The sequence below is a fragment of the Bos javanicus genome, chromosome 4 (genome assembly GCF_032452875.1).
Source record: "Bos javanicus breed banteng chromosome 4, ARS-OSU_banteng_1.0, whole genome shotgun sequence".
NCBI classification, from domain to species: domain Eukaryota; kingdom Metazoa; phylum Chordata; class Mammalia; order Artiodactyla; family Bovidae; genus Bos; species Bos javanicus.
Genome location: NC_083871.1, coordinates 78,340,871 through 78,360,861, shown reverse-complemented (window position 1 = coordinate 78,360,861; position 19,991 = coordinate 78,340,871). Strand labels below are relative to the sequence as shown.

The window sequence follows — 19,991 nt, the reverse complement described above, 5'->3', positions numbered from 1 at the left end:
GAAATTAAAAAATGCTTGCTACTTGGAAGAAGAGTTGTGACAAACCTAGACAACATATTAAAAAACAAAATCATTTTGCCCACAAAGGTCTGTGTAGTCAAAGCTATGATTTTTCCAGTAGTCATGTATGGATGTGAGAGTTGAACTGTAAAGAAGGCTGAGCACTGAAGAATTGATGCTTTCGAAATGTGGTGCTGAGAAGACTCTTGAGAGTCCCTTACAGCAAGGAGATCAAACCAGTCAATCCTAAAGGAAATCAGTCCTGAATATTCATTGGAGGGACTGATGCTGAAGCTGAAGCCCCAGTACTTTAGCCACATGATGAGAAGAGCCGACTCCTTGGAAAAGACCCTGAGGCTGGGAAAGATTGAGGGCAGGAGGAGAAGTGGGTGACAGAGGATGAGATGGTTGGATGGATGGCATCATCGACTCAATGGACAAGAGTTTGAGCAAACTCCGGGAGATGGTGAAGGACAGGGAAGCCTGGTGTGCTGCAGTCCATGGGGTCACAAAGAGTCAGACACGACTGAGCAACTGAACAACAAAATATGACAAAACCAGCCCACATTTCTTGTCCCCTGCAGATTCTCATGGCCACCTCAAATTCTAGCTCAGGGATGTGGCAGGACTTGTGGCTCCCCAAACATCAGGCTGCTGTGCTTCTGCTTGCCTTTGCTACTGCAGTTCCCTCTGCCTGTGGCATCCTCCCCCATCCTCCCCATCCACCCTCCCCCACCCTCCCCTGCCTCATTTCCTCCTGTCCAGAGATACCCTGTTCAAAGGTCTTCAGCTTCCAGAGAAAGCCTTGGTCATGCCGCCTCCTGTGAAGTATTGAATCAATCAGTTGTCGAAGATTAATTTGTTAACAGAGGATGCCAAGTTCCTCCATGACTCTCCAGGGCCTCAGGAGTGATGATGGTGGGCAAACCTCTCCCTGTAACACTCACATCAGCCGCTGACACCTCTCTAACTGCACTTCTCCCCTTGTGCACTTTTGTGGCACCCTCTCCGACTTCCGTACCTCTGGCTTTTTTATTATATTCTAGAAAGGTTTGACTATAGTAAAAGTATGACCTGTCAGTGCTTCAGCACACAAAACAGTTGCAGTTACAGAAGGAACATGGGGTCATAAAAGTATTGTTATTTAAAAGGACATTATAAAGGACAGAAATGGTATGGACCTAACAGAAGCAGAAGATATTAAGAAGAGATGGCAAGAATACACAGAAGAACTGTACAAAAAGATCTTCACGACCCAGATAATCACAATGGTGTGATCACTGACCTAGAGCCAGACATCCTGGAATGTGAAGTCAAGTGGGCCTTAGAAAGCATCACTACGAACAAAGCTAGTGGAGGTGATGGAATTCCAGTTGAGCTATTCCAAATCCTGAAAGATGATGCTGTGAAAGTGCTGCACTCAATATGCCAGCAAATTTGGAAAACTCAGCAGTGGCCAAAGGACTGGAAAAGGTCGGTTTTCATTCCAATCCCAAAGAAAGGCAATGCCAAAGAATGCTCAAACTACCGCACAATTGCACTCATCTCACACGCTAGTAAAATAATGCTCAAAATTCTCCAAGCCAAGCTTCAGCAATATGTGTATCATGAACTTCCTGATGTTTAAGCTGGTTTTAGAAAAGGCAGAGGAACCAGAGATCAAATTGCCAACATCTGCTGGATCATGGAAAAAGCAAGAGAGTTCCAGAAAAACATCTATTTCTGCTTTATTGACTATGCCAAAGCCTTTGACTGTGTGGATCACAATAAACTGTGGAAAATTCTGAAAGAGATGGGAATACCAGACCGCCAGATCTGCCTCTTGAGAAATTTGTATGCAGGTCAGGAAGCAACAGTTAGAACTGGACATGGAACAACAGACTGGTTCCAAATAGGAAAAGGAGTTCGTCAAGGCTGTATATTGTCACCCTGTTTATTTAACTTCTATGCAGAGAAACATCATGAGAAACGCTGGACTGGAAGAAACACAAGCTGGAATCAAGATTGCCAGGAGAAATATCAATAACCTCAGATATGCAGATGACACCACCTTATGGCAGAAAGTGAAGAGGACCTAAAAAGCCTCTTGATGAAAGTGAAAGTGGAGAGTGAAAAAGTTGGCTTAAAGCTCAACATTCAGAAGACGAAGATTATGGCATCAGGTCCCATCACTTCATGGGAAATAGACGGGGAAACAGTGGAAACAGTGTCAGACTTTATTTTTCTGGGCTCCAAAATCATTACAGATGGTGACTGCAGCCATGAAATTAAAAGACACTTACTCCTTGGAAGGAAAGTTATGATAAACCTAGATAGCATATTGAAAAGCAGAGACGTTACTTTGCCAACAAAGGTCCATCTAGTCAAGGCTATGGTTTTTCCAGTGTTCATGTATGGATGTAAGAGTTGGACTGTGAAGAAAGCTGAGCACCGAAGAACTGATGCTTTTGAACTGTGGTGTTGGAGAATCCCTTGGACTGCAAGGAGATCCAACCAGTCCATTCTGAAGGAGATCAGCCCTGGGATTTCTTTGGAAGGAATGATGCTAAAGCTGAAACTCCAGTACTTTGGCTACCTCATGCAAAGAGTTGACTCATTGGAAAAGACTCTGATGCTGGGAGGGATTGGGGGCAAGAGGAGAAGGGGACGACAGAGGATGAGATGGCTGGATGGCATCACTGACTCGATGGACGTGAGTCTGAGTGAACTCCGGGAGTTGGTGATGGACAGGGAGGCCTGGCATGCTATGATCATGGGGTCAGACATGACTGAGCAAGTGATCTGATCTGATCTGATCTGATAATTTCAAGGAGACTAGGGAGATAAGTCTTACACATATGATACAAAATAATTATTCTATGTGCTGTATTATGAGAATTATCCACACACACGTATATACAAAAAGTTGGTAAACAGAATAAACTCATCTTTAGACAGGTTAGCTATATTTCCAAATAATTATATTATTTGGAATTATATATATTATATATGTATTTCCAATTAATATATTTTTCTTTACCTCCAAACACCTTTCCAAGGGTTTTAAATTTAACACAATGAACTCAATAGCTCAATTAATCATGAGCTGCCAGTTTCTTGCCCCTACTAAGTGTCCTTTACAGACTAAAGTCTGTAAACACAAGGAATATTGTGCATTCTTGCCCGTGTGTGGATATGGGTGTGTATACACATGTACATGCCCTGGCTTGATCTGCAAAGCGGTTTTAGGCTTATAAAATAGAGGAGCATGTACTTTTAGCCAGTGAAGGATAGGACTCAGGTAAGTGTGCCTATGACAATTGCAGGCACATGTTTTACAGGGGCTGTGGTGGGGATTGATCTCTAAGTGTTCAAGTAGTTCTTGCTACAAAAGGAACAAGGCTGGTTGTATTGTTCACAGGTTCCAGGGTGATGAAAATTGAGCACAGTCACTCAGGAGAAACATAACTATTGTCAGTTCTAAGATCAGGCAGATGTTTCTCTCAAGGCAAAAGAATGTGTTGAAAATGAGCTCTGGATGACCAAGGAAACAAACTGAGGAAGGTTGTCTTAGTTTTCTGTTCAGCTTAGTTCAGTTCAGATGCTCAATTGTTTCTGACTCTTTGCCACCCCATGGACTGCAGCACACCAGGCTTCCCCTGTCCGTCACCAACTCCCGGAGCTTGCTCAAAGTCATGTCCAGCAAGTCAATGATGCCCTCCAACCATCTCATCCTCTGTTGTCTCCTTCTTCAATCTTTCCCAGCATCAGGGTCTTTTCCAATGAGTCAGTTCTTTGCATCAGGTGGCCAAAGTATTGGAGTTTCATCTTCATCAGTCCTCCCAATGAATATTCAGGACTGATTTCCTTTAGGATTGACTGGTTTGATCTCCTTGCTGTAAGGGACTCTCAAGAGTCTTCTCCAACACCACAGTTCAAAAGCATCAATTCTTCAGAGCTCAGCTTTCTTTATGATCCATATCTCACATCTATACATGACTACTTGAAAAACCATAGCTTTGACTGACAGACTTTGGCCAGCAAAGTAATGTCTCTGCTTTTTAATATACTGTCTAGGTTTTTCATAGCTCTTCTTCCAAGGAGCAAGCATCTTTTAATTTCATGGCTGCAGTCACCATCTGTAGTGATTTTGGAGCCCAAGAAAATAAGGTCTGTCATTGTTTCCCCATCTATTTGCCATGAAGTGACAGAGCTTGATGCCATGATCTTAGTTTTCTGAATATTGAGTTTTAAGCCAGCTTTTCCACTCTTCTCTTTAACTTTCATCAAGAGGCTCTTTAGTTCCTCTTCACTTTCTGCCATAAAGGTGGTATCATCTGCATGTCTGAGGTTATTGATATTTCTCCCAGCAATCTTGATTCCATCTTGTGCTTTATCCAGCCCAGCATTTAGCATGATGTACTCTCCATATAAGTTAAATAAGCAGGGTGACAATATACAGCACTTCCCCAGGCTGGCACTGCTCAGTACCAAACTGTTTCAGCTGGAAAGAGTTCTCCTCACTAGGAAAGGGAAAGCAGGCTGAACAGCTGCATTCTCCCAGGCTTTGAGGGCACTACACACAAAGATCTCTCTTGGCTTTCACTGCACCCAAACCACCAATGTCAAGATGGCTAGGAACAAGGAAGAAAAGCAGGATCTACCAATAGCTGCCATAAGGTGGGAGTAATTGTGGTTCACAATGACCAGCTCTATAAGCAAACCCAGTGGCTTTTCCCAGTGAAGAAGGAACCAATGACCAGCACAGCTATTGTGGAATTCCTGCAGATTTTAGCAGCTTTTGCCCCACAGATATTCTTGTTTGCTCATGCAAGCTACCTAAGTCCCTCCCTGCCCCTGCCAGAGCCTGGGAACCACAACAGGAGCTAGCCCGGGCCTCTGAGGATGCACAAGTGCAAGATGCCATCCTCCACACCCCATGGCTGACCATCATCATCACACATACACCTGGGGCTAGCGCCTCCAGCTGTGCCCCTGCATGCTGCCAGCCTAAGCTTTGTTGTCAGCCTGCACTGTGTGCGCACACTCGGGGAGACTGTGCAGCCACCGGACAGCACGACTAGCAGCCGCAGCCTCCAGCACTGCAGCTGCTTGTGGGCCCAAATCAGGCTCTGTCTTCCGTTACTGGTGTGCACCAACTCTATCTGACATAGTCCCGGAAGTCCTAGCCAGGCAGAAAAGATAAATTAGAAGCATACAAATTGAAAAGAAGTAAAATTGTCTTGTTTGCGACAGTATGATCTTATAATGTATAGAAAACCCTAAAGATTACACCAAGAAACTGTTCAGACTAACCAATTAATTCAGTAAAGTTGCAGGCTTTTGGAGTAAAACTTACACAGTTAGCTCTCGGGTCTCCAGCTTGCTGACTGCAGATCTTGGGATTTGTCAGCCTCCCTAAATATGTGACCCAATTCCATGTATGTGTGTGTGCGTATATATATATACACACACACACATATACATATACACACATAAATACACACGCACACATTATACGAAATGAAAGAGCCCATTCACAAAAGGCCATATAGGATTTCATTTATATGAAATACCTGGAATATATAAATTCACAGAGATAGAAATAAAATTAGAGATTTCCTGGGGCTATGGGAGGAGAGGAGAGTGGGGTGAAACTGCTTGATGCATATAGGATATAGGGCCTTATTTTGAATTATTAAAATGCTTAGAAACTAGATAGTGAATGTGCTAAATACCACTGCATTGTTCATCAAATGGTCAGTTTCATGTTATGTGAATTTCACCTCATAAACTATTTTTAATAAAACAGAAAGAAGTAAAAGTTATTACATACATACATACATGCCAGAGCAAAGATTAAAAATTCAAAAGCTTCCAGATAGCCAGGTCAGGTCAGTATCACATTCCATCAAATCTAAGGTGATCTTAAGGATGTTAAGGCCAATCATTGATTTTCACACTGCCAGGCTAGAAAAAGCTTTCCAGTTACAAATAGGATGCTTTGGTGGATAGCCACAACCTGATTGCTGAGCCCTAAAATGGAAAGCACTAGTGTGTTAGGATTGATGCACGTAGTCCCAGAGAGGAGGGCCAGGAAGATGCTGTGTTTCTCAACGGGGTGGCAGTTTCTCAGCTTTAGTTGTTCCCTGCTAGATACTCTGATACTTTAAAAATCTGAAGCCCACATTTTGTGTAAACCTTCTGATTTTTAAAAGTATGTTGAAAACTAATATTTTGAAAACTCAAATATAGTATGAGCCAAAGAAAATATGTCACCAGGCCATACAGCCTGCAGACTCACTGGTGCCCCAGCAGATGCCTTTTGTCAGATTTGAATCACTCAAGAGTGATAAGCCCACAGAGTAGAGTGAAGGCGCCTTGCAGATTGAGGGACCAGCCGATTAGATGACAGTCCTCTAGGCAAGGAAGTAAGATCTGCAGAAAAGTGGATTGTCTGTCTTTAATAGAAGGTACAGGTTTGAATGCTGGAGGTGGGGGCTCCGGGGGCTAAGGCATTACAGAACCCACTTCTGGGGCTTGGAACTGGAATCAAGCCAGTTTTTGAGATAAGAGTTGGAGACATCTTGCCTTTACCATTTGAAAGAGGAAGACCCTTGATACTGATACTTCTCCAGGTATGGTCCCCCAGCAGCAAAAGCCTTACCTGAAACTTGAAGTACAGGCTCTCAGGCCTTCCCTAGGCCTACAGAATTAGACCTTCCATGGTGGGGCCCAGCAGTCTGTCTTGTATCAAGCCCTGTAGTGACTCTGAAGCAGCTCATGGTAGTGAACTTCTGCCCTAGAGCAAACAGAGTGACTCAGTCATTTTTTAGAATTTGATAGTGCTTGTCATGTGCCCACTTTCAGAGTAGTCTGTAGATACAGAAACTGTGTTCAAAAGAATAGCTAAAGAATCTAAAAGTCATCAGGGAAAATATGCTATCTGATTACTCCTAGCTAGCATTCTCCTTCCCAGTATTTCTTACCCTTTTTAGGAAGCCAAATGCCTCACATCTCAAACATAGCAGTCCTTCGCCCCAATCGGATTTGCTCTTGGTGTTAGTATCTGTCCCCAAAAGTAGTCAGTATAAAGAAAACCATCTCTAATTAACACATTGTGTCCAATTCACACAATGAAAACTAGGAGAAATGCCTCAGTTTTCCAACCCCTCTCTTTTTCCCCGTTGTGATTAGCAGAAGAGCCCTGAAATTGGGAAGTCTGGATCTTGCCCTCAAGGCAATAAGGAAAGCAGAAGGGGTGAGGACTCTGGAAGCTGACTTGGTGACTGCAGGATCAGAAGGCAGAGATGAGCAGTAAGAATATGAACCAAATGTGAACAGAATATGAGCAAAAGAGAGCCAATAGCCAGGCTGGGTCTGAAAAAATGACCCCAAGATTCCTCCCCCTTGAATTTTGGGAAGTCATTGATCTGAGCTCAGCTTTCAAGTTTGTAAACTGCAGTGAGGATCATGAAGAATGTCTAATTCACAATCTGTTAAAAGAGTGTGTCCACAAGAACTGGCTTTGTGCATGGCACACCATCAGCTCTCATCCCTGTCACTTGTCTTCTTGCCCCTTGGAGGGGCCGTCTAAGTCTTTCATCACAGGTGTCCTGCAGGTTGGGGAAATTGCCTGAGGGTGCCGTTGACTGTTGGAATTTTATGTTTCATTCTTTTAGCCCCTTAAGATGGCTTTGTTCTTTGAGTTTACAGAACTTTCTATAAACTTTCAGGACTTCAGATGAACTACATCTAACCACCTAGTCGTCATATTGTGAGGATTCCATGAAAGAGACGTTCTCAAAAGTGCTCTGTAAACATCTGTGAGGTGTGTTTATTTATCGGTTGTTCATTGGAACATTTCAGAGATTTGGAGGTAGAAATGGAACTTAGGCTTTTGATTGGATTGATTTTTGTTTTTTAAGGTGGCTTGGAGGTGTATCAGCTTATTTAATAGACTTTATCTTGGATGCAAAAGATATTGAACACAGGAACCACTGATTTCTCATCTAAAATGGAATCCCTGATTCCATACTCTTGGTTACTGACATGCCATGGCTTGAAGATTTTTTTAGGTATAATGTGATGCTATTTTGCAACTGATTTTTAGATTCACATTATCAACTATGGAGTCAGAGTTATCTTGGTCAGGTGAATATATAAAAGCTCAATGAAAGTCATGAATTTTATCCCCTGGTATTACTGATGGGTTAATTGTTCTGTAACTAAACACAAAGCTAATCAACAATTTGGGCTCAAAGAAGTCATTATATTAGTTTGGAATAATCGTGGCTATGTAAATAGAGTTAACATGCTAGAATCAAGCATAACGTGTTCACACCCCTTTGGAAATGCCATGTGTGTTACAGGGAGCTTCTCCTACTTTTACCAAAGGAAGTTAACCCAGATCTGGGGCACTTGGAGAAGCAACTCAGAGTGGTCTTTCACATGCAAGAGAGTTCTTTGAAAACTCCTGATTACCTTCAAAATGCATCTATATTTTGTATTCGACTTTAACTTTCCTCATGTTTGCTTTTAAAATAGATTTACCCAAAATTCTGAGTAAAAGTGGTGCTCGAGGACAGGCACCCTTTCCCCCTGGCACACTTATCTACTCCTAGGAATAAGATCACACCTGTCTGAGAAGCCTCTGTGTTCTTAGAGACTGGAAGATGAAGCATATAGGTTAAAGAGCACATATGACGGGGTAATTGAGACACATGTGTTTTTAGCAGACTGCCTTATCTTCATGCAGAGGTATCGTGAAAGGAAAGCTAGGATTTGAATGGTGTTGTAGGGATCTAATGAGAAGGGAGGCTGGTCAACCGAGCCATGTGTCTTCATTCTTCTGAAATGGAAGTTCCCCTGCAAGGGTATGAAGACTTGATCGTCACTCTGTTTTTTACTGAATTTCACTTTTGGGCTTTACAACAGTGTGTGCATTCATACTTATAACTTCAAAAAGCAGATGTAAAGAGGACATGAGAATGGGAGTAGGAGAGATACATGTGAATTAATCCCAAAGGTCTTAATTCAATTCCAGGAGCCTTCTTGATAACCCTACACAATCTTCTGCTGGCCACCAACAGATTTGGCTTTTTAAAAAATAAAATTATATATATATTTTAATTGCAGCAAAGTGTTTCACTAATGAATACATTGTAATTTATTTAGCATTCCCTTATCATTTAACTTTTCATTTCCCCTCCAATCTTTTGCTCTATATAAACAAAGCCACAATAAATTTCCTTTTATACATAGTATTTAACACATGACTGAGTAATTTTGTGATAAATTCATAGACATGAAATTAATGGTCATTTGCCAGCTCTCTTGGGAATGTGTGTGTGTATCAATTAACACTCCCATCAATAATGAGAAGGAGAAGGCAATGGCAACCCACTCCAGTACTCTTGCCTGGAAAATCCCATGGACGGAGGAGCCTGGAAGGCTGCAGTCCATGGGGTCGCTAAGAGTCAGACACGACTGAGTGACTTCACTTTCATTTTTCACTTTTATGCATTGGAGAAGGAAATGGCAACCCACTCCAGTGTTCTTGCCTGAAGAATCCCAGGTATGGGGGAGCCTGGTGGGCTGCTGTCTATCGGGTCGCACAGAGTCGGACATGACTGAAGCGACTTAGCAGCAGCAGCAGCAGCAGCAGCAATAATGAGTGAGACTGCCTGTGTCTTCACACTTTGGGCCACTGTATCAGTTAAGAGCAAATTGGATACCATACCAGTTACTTAGAGTTTCATATGAATAATTGTTAAACAGATTTTTAAAAATCTGTTAAGAGAATTAAAACAAGAACCCACTCCAGTATTCTTGCCTGGAGAACTCCATGAACAGAGGAACCTGGTGGGCTACATACAGTCCATGTGGTTGCAAATAGTTGGACATGACTGAGTGACTAACACTTTCACTTTCAAGGTATCAGTAAGGTAGTAAGTGCAAAAGAAAAGCTGCCATCTCTAAGGCTGGAGGAGTGAGTGAAGAGATTGAAATAAAACTTAGAAGCTTAAAGAAAGGACCTTACAGTACTGAAATGCAGACCTCTTTGGAGGAGGATTTTATTCAACAGTGCTGGAGAAGGCAATGGCACCCCACTCCAGTACTCTTATCTGGAAAACCCTATGGACAGAGGAGCCTGGTAGGCTGCAGTCCATGGGGTCGCTGAGGGTCGGACACGACTGAGCGACTTCACTTTCACTTTTCATTTTCATGCATTGGAGAAGGAAATGGCAACCCACTCCAGTGTTCTTGCCTGGAGAATCCCAGGGACGGGGGAGCCTGGTGGGCTGCCGTCTATGGGGTCGCAAGGAGTCGGACACGACTGAAGTGACTTAGCAGCAGCAGCAGCAATCTTAGAGGAGGGACCCCACGGACCCAGACCGAACTTCTGAGGTTATTGATGCTGCTTCACTAAGAGGGGAAAGGTCAGACTGACTTTTCAATGTTGGAAGAGTATTAGGAAAAACCCACAAACTGTATTTAGCTGCTGCAGTGGTAAAGCACTGAAGCCCCAGGTGAAAACAGTTGCTGGGGTAATATGGACCAGAACAGGAAGCAGAGAGAGCAGAGCTAGTTTCTTTTCCTTCTTTCCGTCTTCCTCTTCCCCTCTTGTACCTCCTGTTGGCAGAGGCTGTGCAGGCACCAGGTGGCAAAGCAGAGATGCTGTGAGCATTCTCCACTCCAGCATCACAGGGCTTAGAAGGGTGGGAATTGAGTCAAAAGACAGCTCAAAACCTGGCAGATCACCCCTGTGAGTTCTCAGGCTTTTTGCTTATTACCAATGTGACAGGTGAAAACTCAGCTTGTAGTTTTGATTAGCATTTTTTCTTCTTGTAGTCAAGGTCAAATACTTCTTAATTTTTAGAGTTGATTCTCCTTTCTATTAATATAAACTATCGTTTGATATGCTTTGTTCAAACTTACTTTCTTTTGGTTGTTGTTTTTGTTTCTTAGACAAGAAAGAAAGTAGACTTTTGAATATGTGAGTTGAAAATACTTATCGTGGTGGATTCATGTTGATGTATGGCAAAACCAATACAATATTGTAAAGTAAAAAAAATAAAATAAAATAAATTTAAAAATTAAAAAAAAAATAAAGAAAATACTTATCCAGGTTTGTCATTTATCTTTTGATATATGGTGGCTTTTCCAAGTATGCATCTTTATTTTTACAGAGTTGAGCTTATCAGTGTTTTCTTTTGTGACTTCAGGGCTTTTCTTCACCAGCAGGAAAAACTCTTCAAGTTTTAGATCATAAAAATATTCTTCCATCTTTTTCCCCAATGCTTTTAGGATTTTGATTTTAACATTTAAATATTTGATCAATTTGGAATTTTTTTCTATTATATAATATGAGGCATTACTCCAAATGTATCTCCATCTTCCAGACTTACTATCCAGATGTCCCATTTTCTTCACTGATTTGAAAATTCACCTTTGTTATATTTCCTACTTTTTTGGGTCTATTTCTGTACCTTCTATTTTGTTGCTATAACTATTCATGTACCAGCATCACACGGTTTTCATTACACTAGCTTCATAATATGGTTAAGTATCTTTTACAGCATTTCTTCCTCATTATTTTCCCTTTTTATTATAGAATCTTGTTTGTTCTTGGTTTTTCTTTCTTGCATAGGAAAATTTGAGTTAGCTTGTCCAATTTCAAATGCTCTTGGTAGTTTCACTGCGATCACATAATGATATAGATTAACTAAGAACGTACTGAAATTGTTACCATTTTCGAGTTTTTCTATTTAAGAATATGGTATAGCTTTCGGTTTGTTTTTCTTCTTCTGCATTTTTCTTCAATATATTCCAAGGTGCTTACACTGCCTTCTTTCCTCCTTATTTGCAGTCACGTGCATCTTGACTTGGTGTCTTCCCATACCCCAGTTTTCCCTCCAGTGCATATAGCAGCCATACTCCATACATTGTGTTCAGAGTTGTCGATATCTTGTGGTTTTATTAAGGATGGAGTTTGCCTTTTGTTTTTCTTCTTGTTGCTTTTGCGTGATTGGTTCATGAGAGAATAGCAGGAACAGCATTTTCCTCTTATTTAAAACTCAGATGCTATTTCATTTACATGTTCAAGCACTCTGGGATTCTACCATGTTGACTGCAAGAAATCCAGCTTTTATCACTAAATATTTCTAGGAATCTTTGGAATGCTTAACAGTTCACAGATATACTCTGCATATCATTGCCACCTCATCTAGGCATGTCTCTCAAGTACTTCTCAACCACCTGCAGTTAGCATTGCTCTATCTCAAGTCAGGTATCACCCTTTCATCTATCTCAACTGCTTTCAACAGGGGGTAAATATTTCCCTGGGGGTACATGATGATATTCCCAGGAGTAATAAGAACAATTATTTCAGGTTCTCAGTTTCCATATGTTTGAGTTGAGTAGTTGAGTTGAGTTCAGTCGCTCAGTCGTGTCTGACTCTTTGCAACCCCATGAATTCTCAGGCAGATCAATTTCAGGAAAGCAAACATATGTGAGAAAAGCTGAGTGCTGAAGAATTGATGCTTTTAAACTGTAGTGTTGGAGAGGACTCTTGAGAGTCCCCTGGACTGCAAGGAGATCCAACCAGTCCATTCTAAAGGAGATCAGTACTGGGGTTCTTTGGAAGGAATGATGCTAAAGTAGGTTCTTTCTTCCAATTTATCCTTCCACTCTTCCTCTTTCACATGTCGTTAAGAAAAGGCATGTGTCTTGTCCCATCCATTCTAGATCATACTGTGTTTATTGGCTTGAGGATGGAAAAGCATTTAGGGAGCAACCAAGTGGGCACTTCAGAATACTACAGTAGTGCTGGTGTTGAGAAAGTGAATGGCTGCAGTGATTGGTCACAAAGGCTTTTGCAACTTCAGTTCAGTTCAGTCCAGTTCAGTCGCTCAGTCGTGTCCGACTCTTTGCAACCCCATGAGTCGCAGCACGCCAGGCCTCCCTGTCCATCACCAACTCCCGGAGTTCACTGAGACTCACGCCCATCGAGTCAGTGATGCCATCCAGCCATCTCATCCTCTGTCGTCCCCTTCTCCTCCTGCCCCCAATCCCTCCCAGCATCAGAGTCTTTTCCAATGAGTCAACTCTTCGCATGAGGTGGCCAAAGTACGGGAGTTTCAGCTTTAGCATCATTCCTTCCAAAGAAATCCCAGGGCTGATCTCCTTCACAATGAACTGGTTGGATCTCCTTGCAGTCCAAGGGACTCTCAAGAGTCTTCTCCAACTCCACAGTTCAAAAGCATCAATTCTTCGGCGCTCAGCCTTCTTCACAGTCCAACTCTCACATCCATACATGACCACAGGAAAAACCATAGCCTTGACTAGACGGACCTTTGTTGGCAAAGTAATGTCTCTGCTTTTGAATATGCTATCTAGATTGGTCATAACTTTCCTTCCAAGGAATAAGCGTCTTTTAATTTCATGGCTGCAGTCACCCTTGCTGCTGCTGCTAAGTCACTTCAGTCGTGTCCGACTCTGTGCGACCCCGTAGACAATGGCAGCCCACCAGGCTCCTCCGTCCCTGGGATTCTCCAGGCACCCTTAGGTAGTTCCAATTCTTGGCTGTCATAAATGCTGAAAAAAGATTTAAAGAGGTTGTGCATGGAGAGGCAATTTTAATTAATTTGTATTGATTGATTACTATGTTTTTGTGTTATATGTAGCTTGTAAAGGACTAAAGTAAATAAAAGATGTTACTATAATTGCACCTACTGTATAAACAGTTCTCTCAAACACTTATGTAACAAGGAAAAAATTAATAAATTCTCTCACTCTAATAATGAAAAATGTTCATCTATGTAGATATAAACTAATTTCCTTTATTGAAGTATATTTAATTTACAATATTGTGTAAGTTTCAGGTATACAGCAAAGTGACTCGTTATTTTTTCAGATTATTTTCCATTGTAGGTTATTATAAAATATTGAATGTAGTTCTCTGACCTAAATAATAAATCCTTGTTGCTTGTATTTTATGTATAATAATTTCTATATGTTAATCTTACTCCTAATTCATTCCTTTCCTCCCTCTCTTTACCCTTTTTTAACCATAAATTTTCTGTGTCTGTGAGTCTGTTTCTATTTTGAATAAATATTACTTTGTATTTTTTATTTTTCACATATAAGTGATATTATATAATATTTGTCATTCTCTGCCTGACTTAGTTCACTTAGTATGATATTCTTTGTTTTTCTTCTTGGTGCCCTTAGACTCCTCTCTTCATATTTAACTTTTGTCTTTTTAATTATAATATGACTTTGTGTAGGTTTTTTAGGTTCCTGTACCTGGATATCTGTTTCCTTCTTTAGATTTGGGAAATTTTCAGCCATACTTTCCTCAAATACATTTTATGTTCCTTCTCTCTTTCTTCTCCTTCTGGAACCCCTATTATGTGTAGCTTGGCACACTTCATATTATCCCATAGATCTTGCTTGTCACTTTCATTTTTTGGTTTGTCTTTCTGTCTGCTCTTCTGATTGGGTGATGTCCATTATTCTGTCTTCCTGTTCATTTTTCTGCATTATTTAGTGAACTACTCATTGCTTTGAGATCAGTTTTTATCTTGGCAGTTGAGTTATCTAATGTTGATTGATTCCTCTTTACAGTTTCTGGTTCATTGTTACAGTGACCTGACAATAATAATGTTTATTAATTCCTTTAGCATTTTAGGGACTTACTTTGTGGCTCAGACAGTAAAAGCATCTGCCTACAATGCGGGAGACCCAGGTTCGATCCCTGGGTTGGGAAGATCCCCTGGAGAACGAAATGGCACCCCACTCCAGTACTCTTGCCTGGAAAATCCCATGGATGGAGGAGCCTGGGAGGCTACAGTCCATGGGGTCACAAAGAGTCAGACACGACTGAGTGATTTCACTTTCTTTCACTTTCAGCATTTTTATTACTTCCTTTTTGAAGTTGGGGTCTGGTAGCCTGAATAAGTATTTCTATTTTTTTGTTCTTTCAGGGGATTTTTCTTATTCTTTTAATTGGGAGTTTTTTAATTTCTCTGTCTCTATGAATTTAGGAGAAAATTATCTATTGTGGTCTTGAAGGGCTCTTTTTATGTGGGAGCATCCTTGTGTAGACTGTGTGAGTCCAGTATTTTTGGTGCAAAGGCTATTTTCTCAGTTTGCTGTCCATTATAGTGGGTGTGATTGGTATGGTATCCAGAGCCTGCACTGAATGTTGGGCATGGCCTCCTGTTTGCTCCATGGTTGTCACAGCCTTGTCAGGAGGCAAGGTCCTCTCCCCAGTTGTTGGAGTAGAAGGCCTACGGGTTGGGTTTCATAAGGTTCCTTTCATAAAGTTCTCTTGTGTCCTCGTTCCCCAAGGAGCCGAACACTGAATCCACGAGGCTTATGTGGTCACAGTGAACCTATGCACTGGCTGTGCAGCATCCGCAGTTTTGCCCATAAGTAACCCAAGGTCACATACATTTCTCTGTTGTGTTCATCACAGACCCTAGTGCTAGACTGGTGGTGGGGGCCAGAGCACTGTGACTGCAGGAATCTAGGTGGTTGTGCTGCTTCCTGGGACCTCGTCTGCCTCCTTGGTAGGGCTGTCCCCAGCCTTGTTCACTCCAGATATGGCTCCAAGCTGCCATGTGAGGAGTGTTCCTGTCAGGAAAGGAACTCCTGCATACTCCTCCCCAGGGGCAGCCCACCAGGAGCACTGAGCCCATTATCAGTCCTCCCATAACGCTGGAGTCGCAGTTTGCTGTGAGCACACTGACCATGGGTCTTCATCTGTTGACCTGTGCCCACCTGTGCCCCACCCGGCACCATGCTGAAAATATTGGGCCCACATCATGTATCAAGCACACTAACAGTGGCAGCCTGGACCACACTCCAGGCTGTCTCTGCTCCCCTAGACTGAGTCCTCTCCAGGGTTCCTCCTCCCAAGTTGAAGTGCCTGGCCACTGTGTGTAATAGCAGCCCTGCTGAGCATGCATTTTCTTCTTGGAGGTACAGAGATAATTTCTGTACAAAATAAACACTGATACCATGCACTGTGTCTGAGAGGCAACATCACAACCATGTGCCCAGTGGGTGGAATAACAGAAGGGAGTCAGACAGACTGAAAAGCCAAAAGTATGTGCAGACCAGAGAAAATAAGCAATTCCCTGATGGACTGTTTTGGCTGAGTTTCCACACCATTTTCATAGTCAGTAAATGGTAGTGTCTCTTTGTGAGTACAACAGATTTCTTAACTTCAGACAAGCCTCTGGAGGTCATCTTGAACAAAAAGTTGGGACACACAACTTTCCCAAACACCTTTACTTCCTGGAAAATGTTTATCACAGTTACTACTGCCTCCCTCTTTGTATCATCAGTCTGGCACAGAGATGACTTGATAAATAATGTTAGCAAAAAGCCAAGAGTTAGGGAGAATTTTGTGGAGTTTACAGTGTGTTTCTCCCTTCTGAGCTTGGTAGCTTTTGAAAAATATGCATTATCTTTTTGTCTGCATACCTGTTTCAATCCAGTATACATGAAGAACCTTTTTGTAAATACCCTGAATACCCAACAGAAAAATCTTTAAATATGAGGATCAAAATATGTATGCACCAAGTAAGAAAGAACGAATACTATTCTTTTTTATCATCGCATGTTTAAGCTCATTTAGCCTAGGAAGACATGTAGTTTAATCCTATACCTTATAAAAAATATAAATTGGAATGCATATACTCTAGACTTATATCTACAAGGCTCCATTAAAAGTAGAGTTTCTATTGTGCTCTCAAGGAACTTAGAAGATGAACTTCTGAGATGAAACAAGCTAGATGTTGACATCTTTAAACTAGAATTAGGAGCAGTCAGTTGCAAATGTCCCACCTCGGCAAGTATAGCACCAGAAGGGGGTGTGGCCAGTCTGCCCATATCAACATGGCCTTTGTCCAGGCGTAGGTTTGAAAATGAAGAGAAGTCTTCAACATGAAGAAATTTTGAATCCTGATTAGACCCATGCATATTGGCTACTTTGAGAGCTAGAAGAGTGGTCCAGCCTGAGGTTGCAGTCTCTGCTCTGTTTGCTGACCTCTGCTGCTCTGGGTCAGCCAGACAAAGAGAAAGACAAACACAAACTGGGAAAGAGCAAGATGTGTGAAGAGGGCTGATACCTCAGACCAAGCAGTGTTCCAACTCACCCCGTTCCGTATGTCACGCACGTTGGTTCCACCTGCTGGGCAGCCCAGAATCCCTGAGATGCATCTTGTATGTGGGCCTAACAGCAGACATACTGGGAAGATTGGCACATGAGCTGCAGCCAAGCATCGAAGGCCACCAGGGGCACCTGCTTAACAAAGAGGTGTTCTAATAATTCTTTTGGACTCTCCTTGGGCCGAAACTATGAGCCTTAGTGATGCCCAGTCATTACTCTTAGTCTCAAATAAAGTAAATTGACAGTCACATCCAATCACAGCTCTTTCAGCATCAAGAGTACTGACAGGCAGAGAGAGATTAAACCCACACAACCTAGAAACAAAGAGACTTTGAGTGAGAGGTCACTGAGTTTTCTGTTTTTCTCTTCTTCAGTATAGCTTATCTTCTAAAAAGTGGACCTGGTAGAGATTTGCTTTATATTCAGATTTTTTTTTGGTATTATTTTCTCCAAATATGTAACATATGCAAAAGTAACTCTGCCTTTGAATATATACTCAGAATCATTTCAGGGTAAAACTTGCCTAGAAGAGAATGGAAACAAGAACTCTAGCTGCTTTGATTAATCCATTAACAGATCAGTGTTGAGCAATGATGGAAAATAAAACATTTTAGCAACCTGATTTGCAAATACCTACTAGATGAAGATGGGCTTCCCTTGTGGCTCAGCTGGTAAAGAATCTGCCTGCAATGCGGGAGACCTGGGTGTGATCCCTGGGTTGGGAAGATCCCCTGAAGAAGGGAAAGGCTACCCACTCTGGTATTCTGGCCTGGAGAATTCCATGGACTGTATAGTCCATGCGGTCCCAAAGAGTCAGACACAACTGAGTGACTTTCACTCTCACTAGATGAAGATAACCCATGTAACAGCTGTGTTCTGAAACTTCCCAGGAAGGCAGTTAAATAAAGAGACCTCAGAGTAGCTTCTTAATGTCATGCTCAGCTCCTCCCTAATAAACAAAATTTCCTGGGAATCTCTAGATAGTAGTACAGATCAGAAGAAATGGAGATACGGCAGTTTTAACTATACTTTGCTAATAGAAACACTTTGTAATTACAACAGTAAACATCTATTGACCTCTCAATTTTACTGCCTCAGGGTCTGCTTTAATAAATACCTTTTTGCAAATTTGAATATGAAAAGGCATTATTTACATAGGTAGTTATAAAGGACCTCTGATATTATACTAATTATGTTTGCTGATTTCCATTTCTCTGAGAAGTACCCCCTCATCCTCACTAGCATTTCCCATTCTATTACTGGAAAAGACATTAGGTTGCTAAAAGCTTATTCTAATTGATAGTAGCCTAATGAAATCATTATACTTCTGTGTTTGTATTCTGTAGTTACAGAAAGAACTGTGATTAAGCATGTTTGTACTGGAGTGTATCTATTTCAATGCTTCTTTTGCTTGTCTCCCATTTCCCTTCTTACAGATTTTTAAAAGCATTGGCTCTGATGAGACCGTGCAAGCGCAAGGAAGTCGGAGGCTGATCAGCTTTTCTCTCTCAGGTATGTTTTGCTCATCTGAAGGCCTTTGTGGAAAAAATAAGAATGTCAGTCAGCAATCAGGAGACATCTTCAGTTTGACTCTTACCTACAAGTTATTCAACCTCTTGCCTCAATTTCTCCATCTGTAAAACAAAATTTTAAAATATATTTTAAAATTCCCCTTGACCTTATAAATATTCTGGAGAGGTCAATAAGGAATAGGTGCATTCTTTAGATGAGATGAAATGATGAGAAGCTACTGTTCTACTTTTCCTCCATTGCTAAATAGCAGTAATTGAGAACTTATAAGGTGGAGGTAGGGAAAATCTGAGACAAGAAACAGCTAGCAGACCTTTATCTAAATAAAATCTCACATGAAATCCAGTTGGAAAAACAGATAAAAACTGAACTGCTCAAAACAATGCATCTGTGCAAAGAGCAGGGAAATCCAAATGAAGCCTGTAATTTTGTTAATTGTATCTAGTTAATAGTTAAGAGTCATTTAATATTTTTTTAGTTTTCATCATGTACCATAGTTCTGGAACATGTTAGTAGGGAAATTGGCTAAATCTTCTTTAAATCTAAAATAACTTCAAAATTAAAAATATAAAGAAAAACTGAGTTGCTCAAGCAAAAATGATATAGAAAGTTCAGAGCCCCATTCACTTAATTTTACTCAAAGTGGTCTTTGCAAAGACACAATGGCATGAAGCTTTAGAACTTTATCAAGCCCAGTTTGAAAACTATTGCTTTAGCTCACTGTCAAACCAACAAATAGTTTGCAGGCCATTAATGTCAGAGATCTGAGATCAAAAAAATGAATGAGTGTTCATGAGTGTCCTTGGAAAATGAACAGTCAACCAGGGCTTTTCATGTCTAAGTGAGTCCCCCAGTAAAGCAAACATGTGTCTAAAAATCCACTGATAAGTGATAATAACAAGATTAATATACAAAAAGCCAGTCATTTTCCTATCTACCACAATGAACAAATGGAATTTAAATTAAAAGCACAAATCTATTTCTATTTAGCATCTCCCCAAATGAAGTACTTAGGTATAAATCTAACAAAATATGTATAAGCTATTTATAAGGAAAACTGCAAAACTCTAATGAATTAAATCAAAGAGCTAAATAAATGGAGATATATTCCATGTTCATGGAAAGGAAGACTTAATAGTGTAAGGATGTCAGTTCTTCCCAAACTGATCTGTAGAATCAGTGCAGTCCCAACCAAAACTCCATCAAGTCATTTTGTGAAAACTGACAAATTGATTTCTAACATTTATAAGGAAAGGCAAAAGACCCAGAACAACCAACACAGTGTCGAAGGGGAATA

At 41.1% G+C, this 19,991-nt stretch overlaps 1 protein-coding gene across 3 annotated transcripts in view; it reads left to right on the top strand.

Annotated features, from left to right (window-relative positions):
* The window catches only part of HECW1 (HECT, C2 and WW domain containing E3 ubiquitin protein ligase 1), a 481,612-nt gene that overhangs the window by 275,360 nt on the left and 186,261 nt on the right, over positions 1-19,991 (top strand). For all 3 annotated transcript variants that reach the window (XM_061414477.1, XM_061414476.1, XM_061414478.1), the window contains exon 5: positions 18,601-18,676. In XM_061414477.1, coding sequence (XP_061270461.1) covers positions 18,601-18,676 — 76 coding nt within the window. The remainder of the gene's footprint in view (positions 1-18,600; positions 18,677-19,991) is intronic.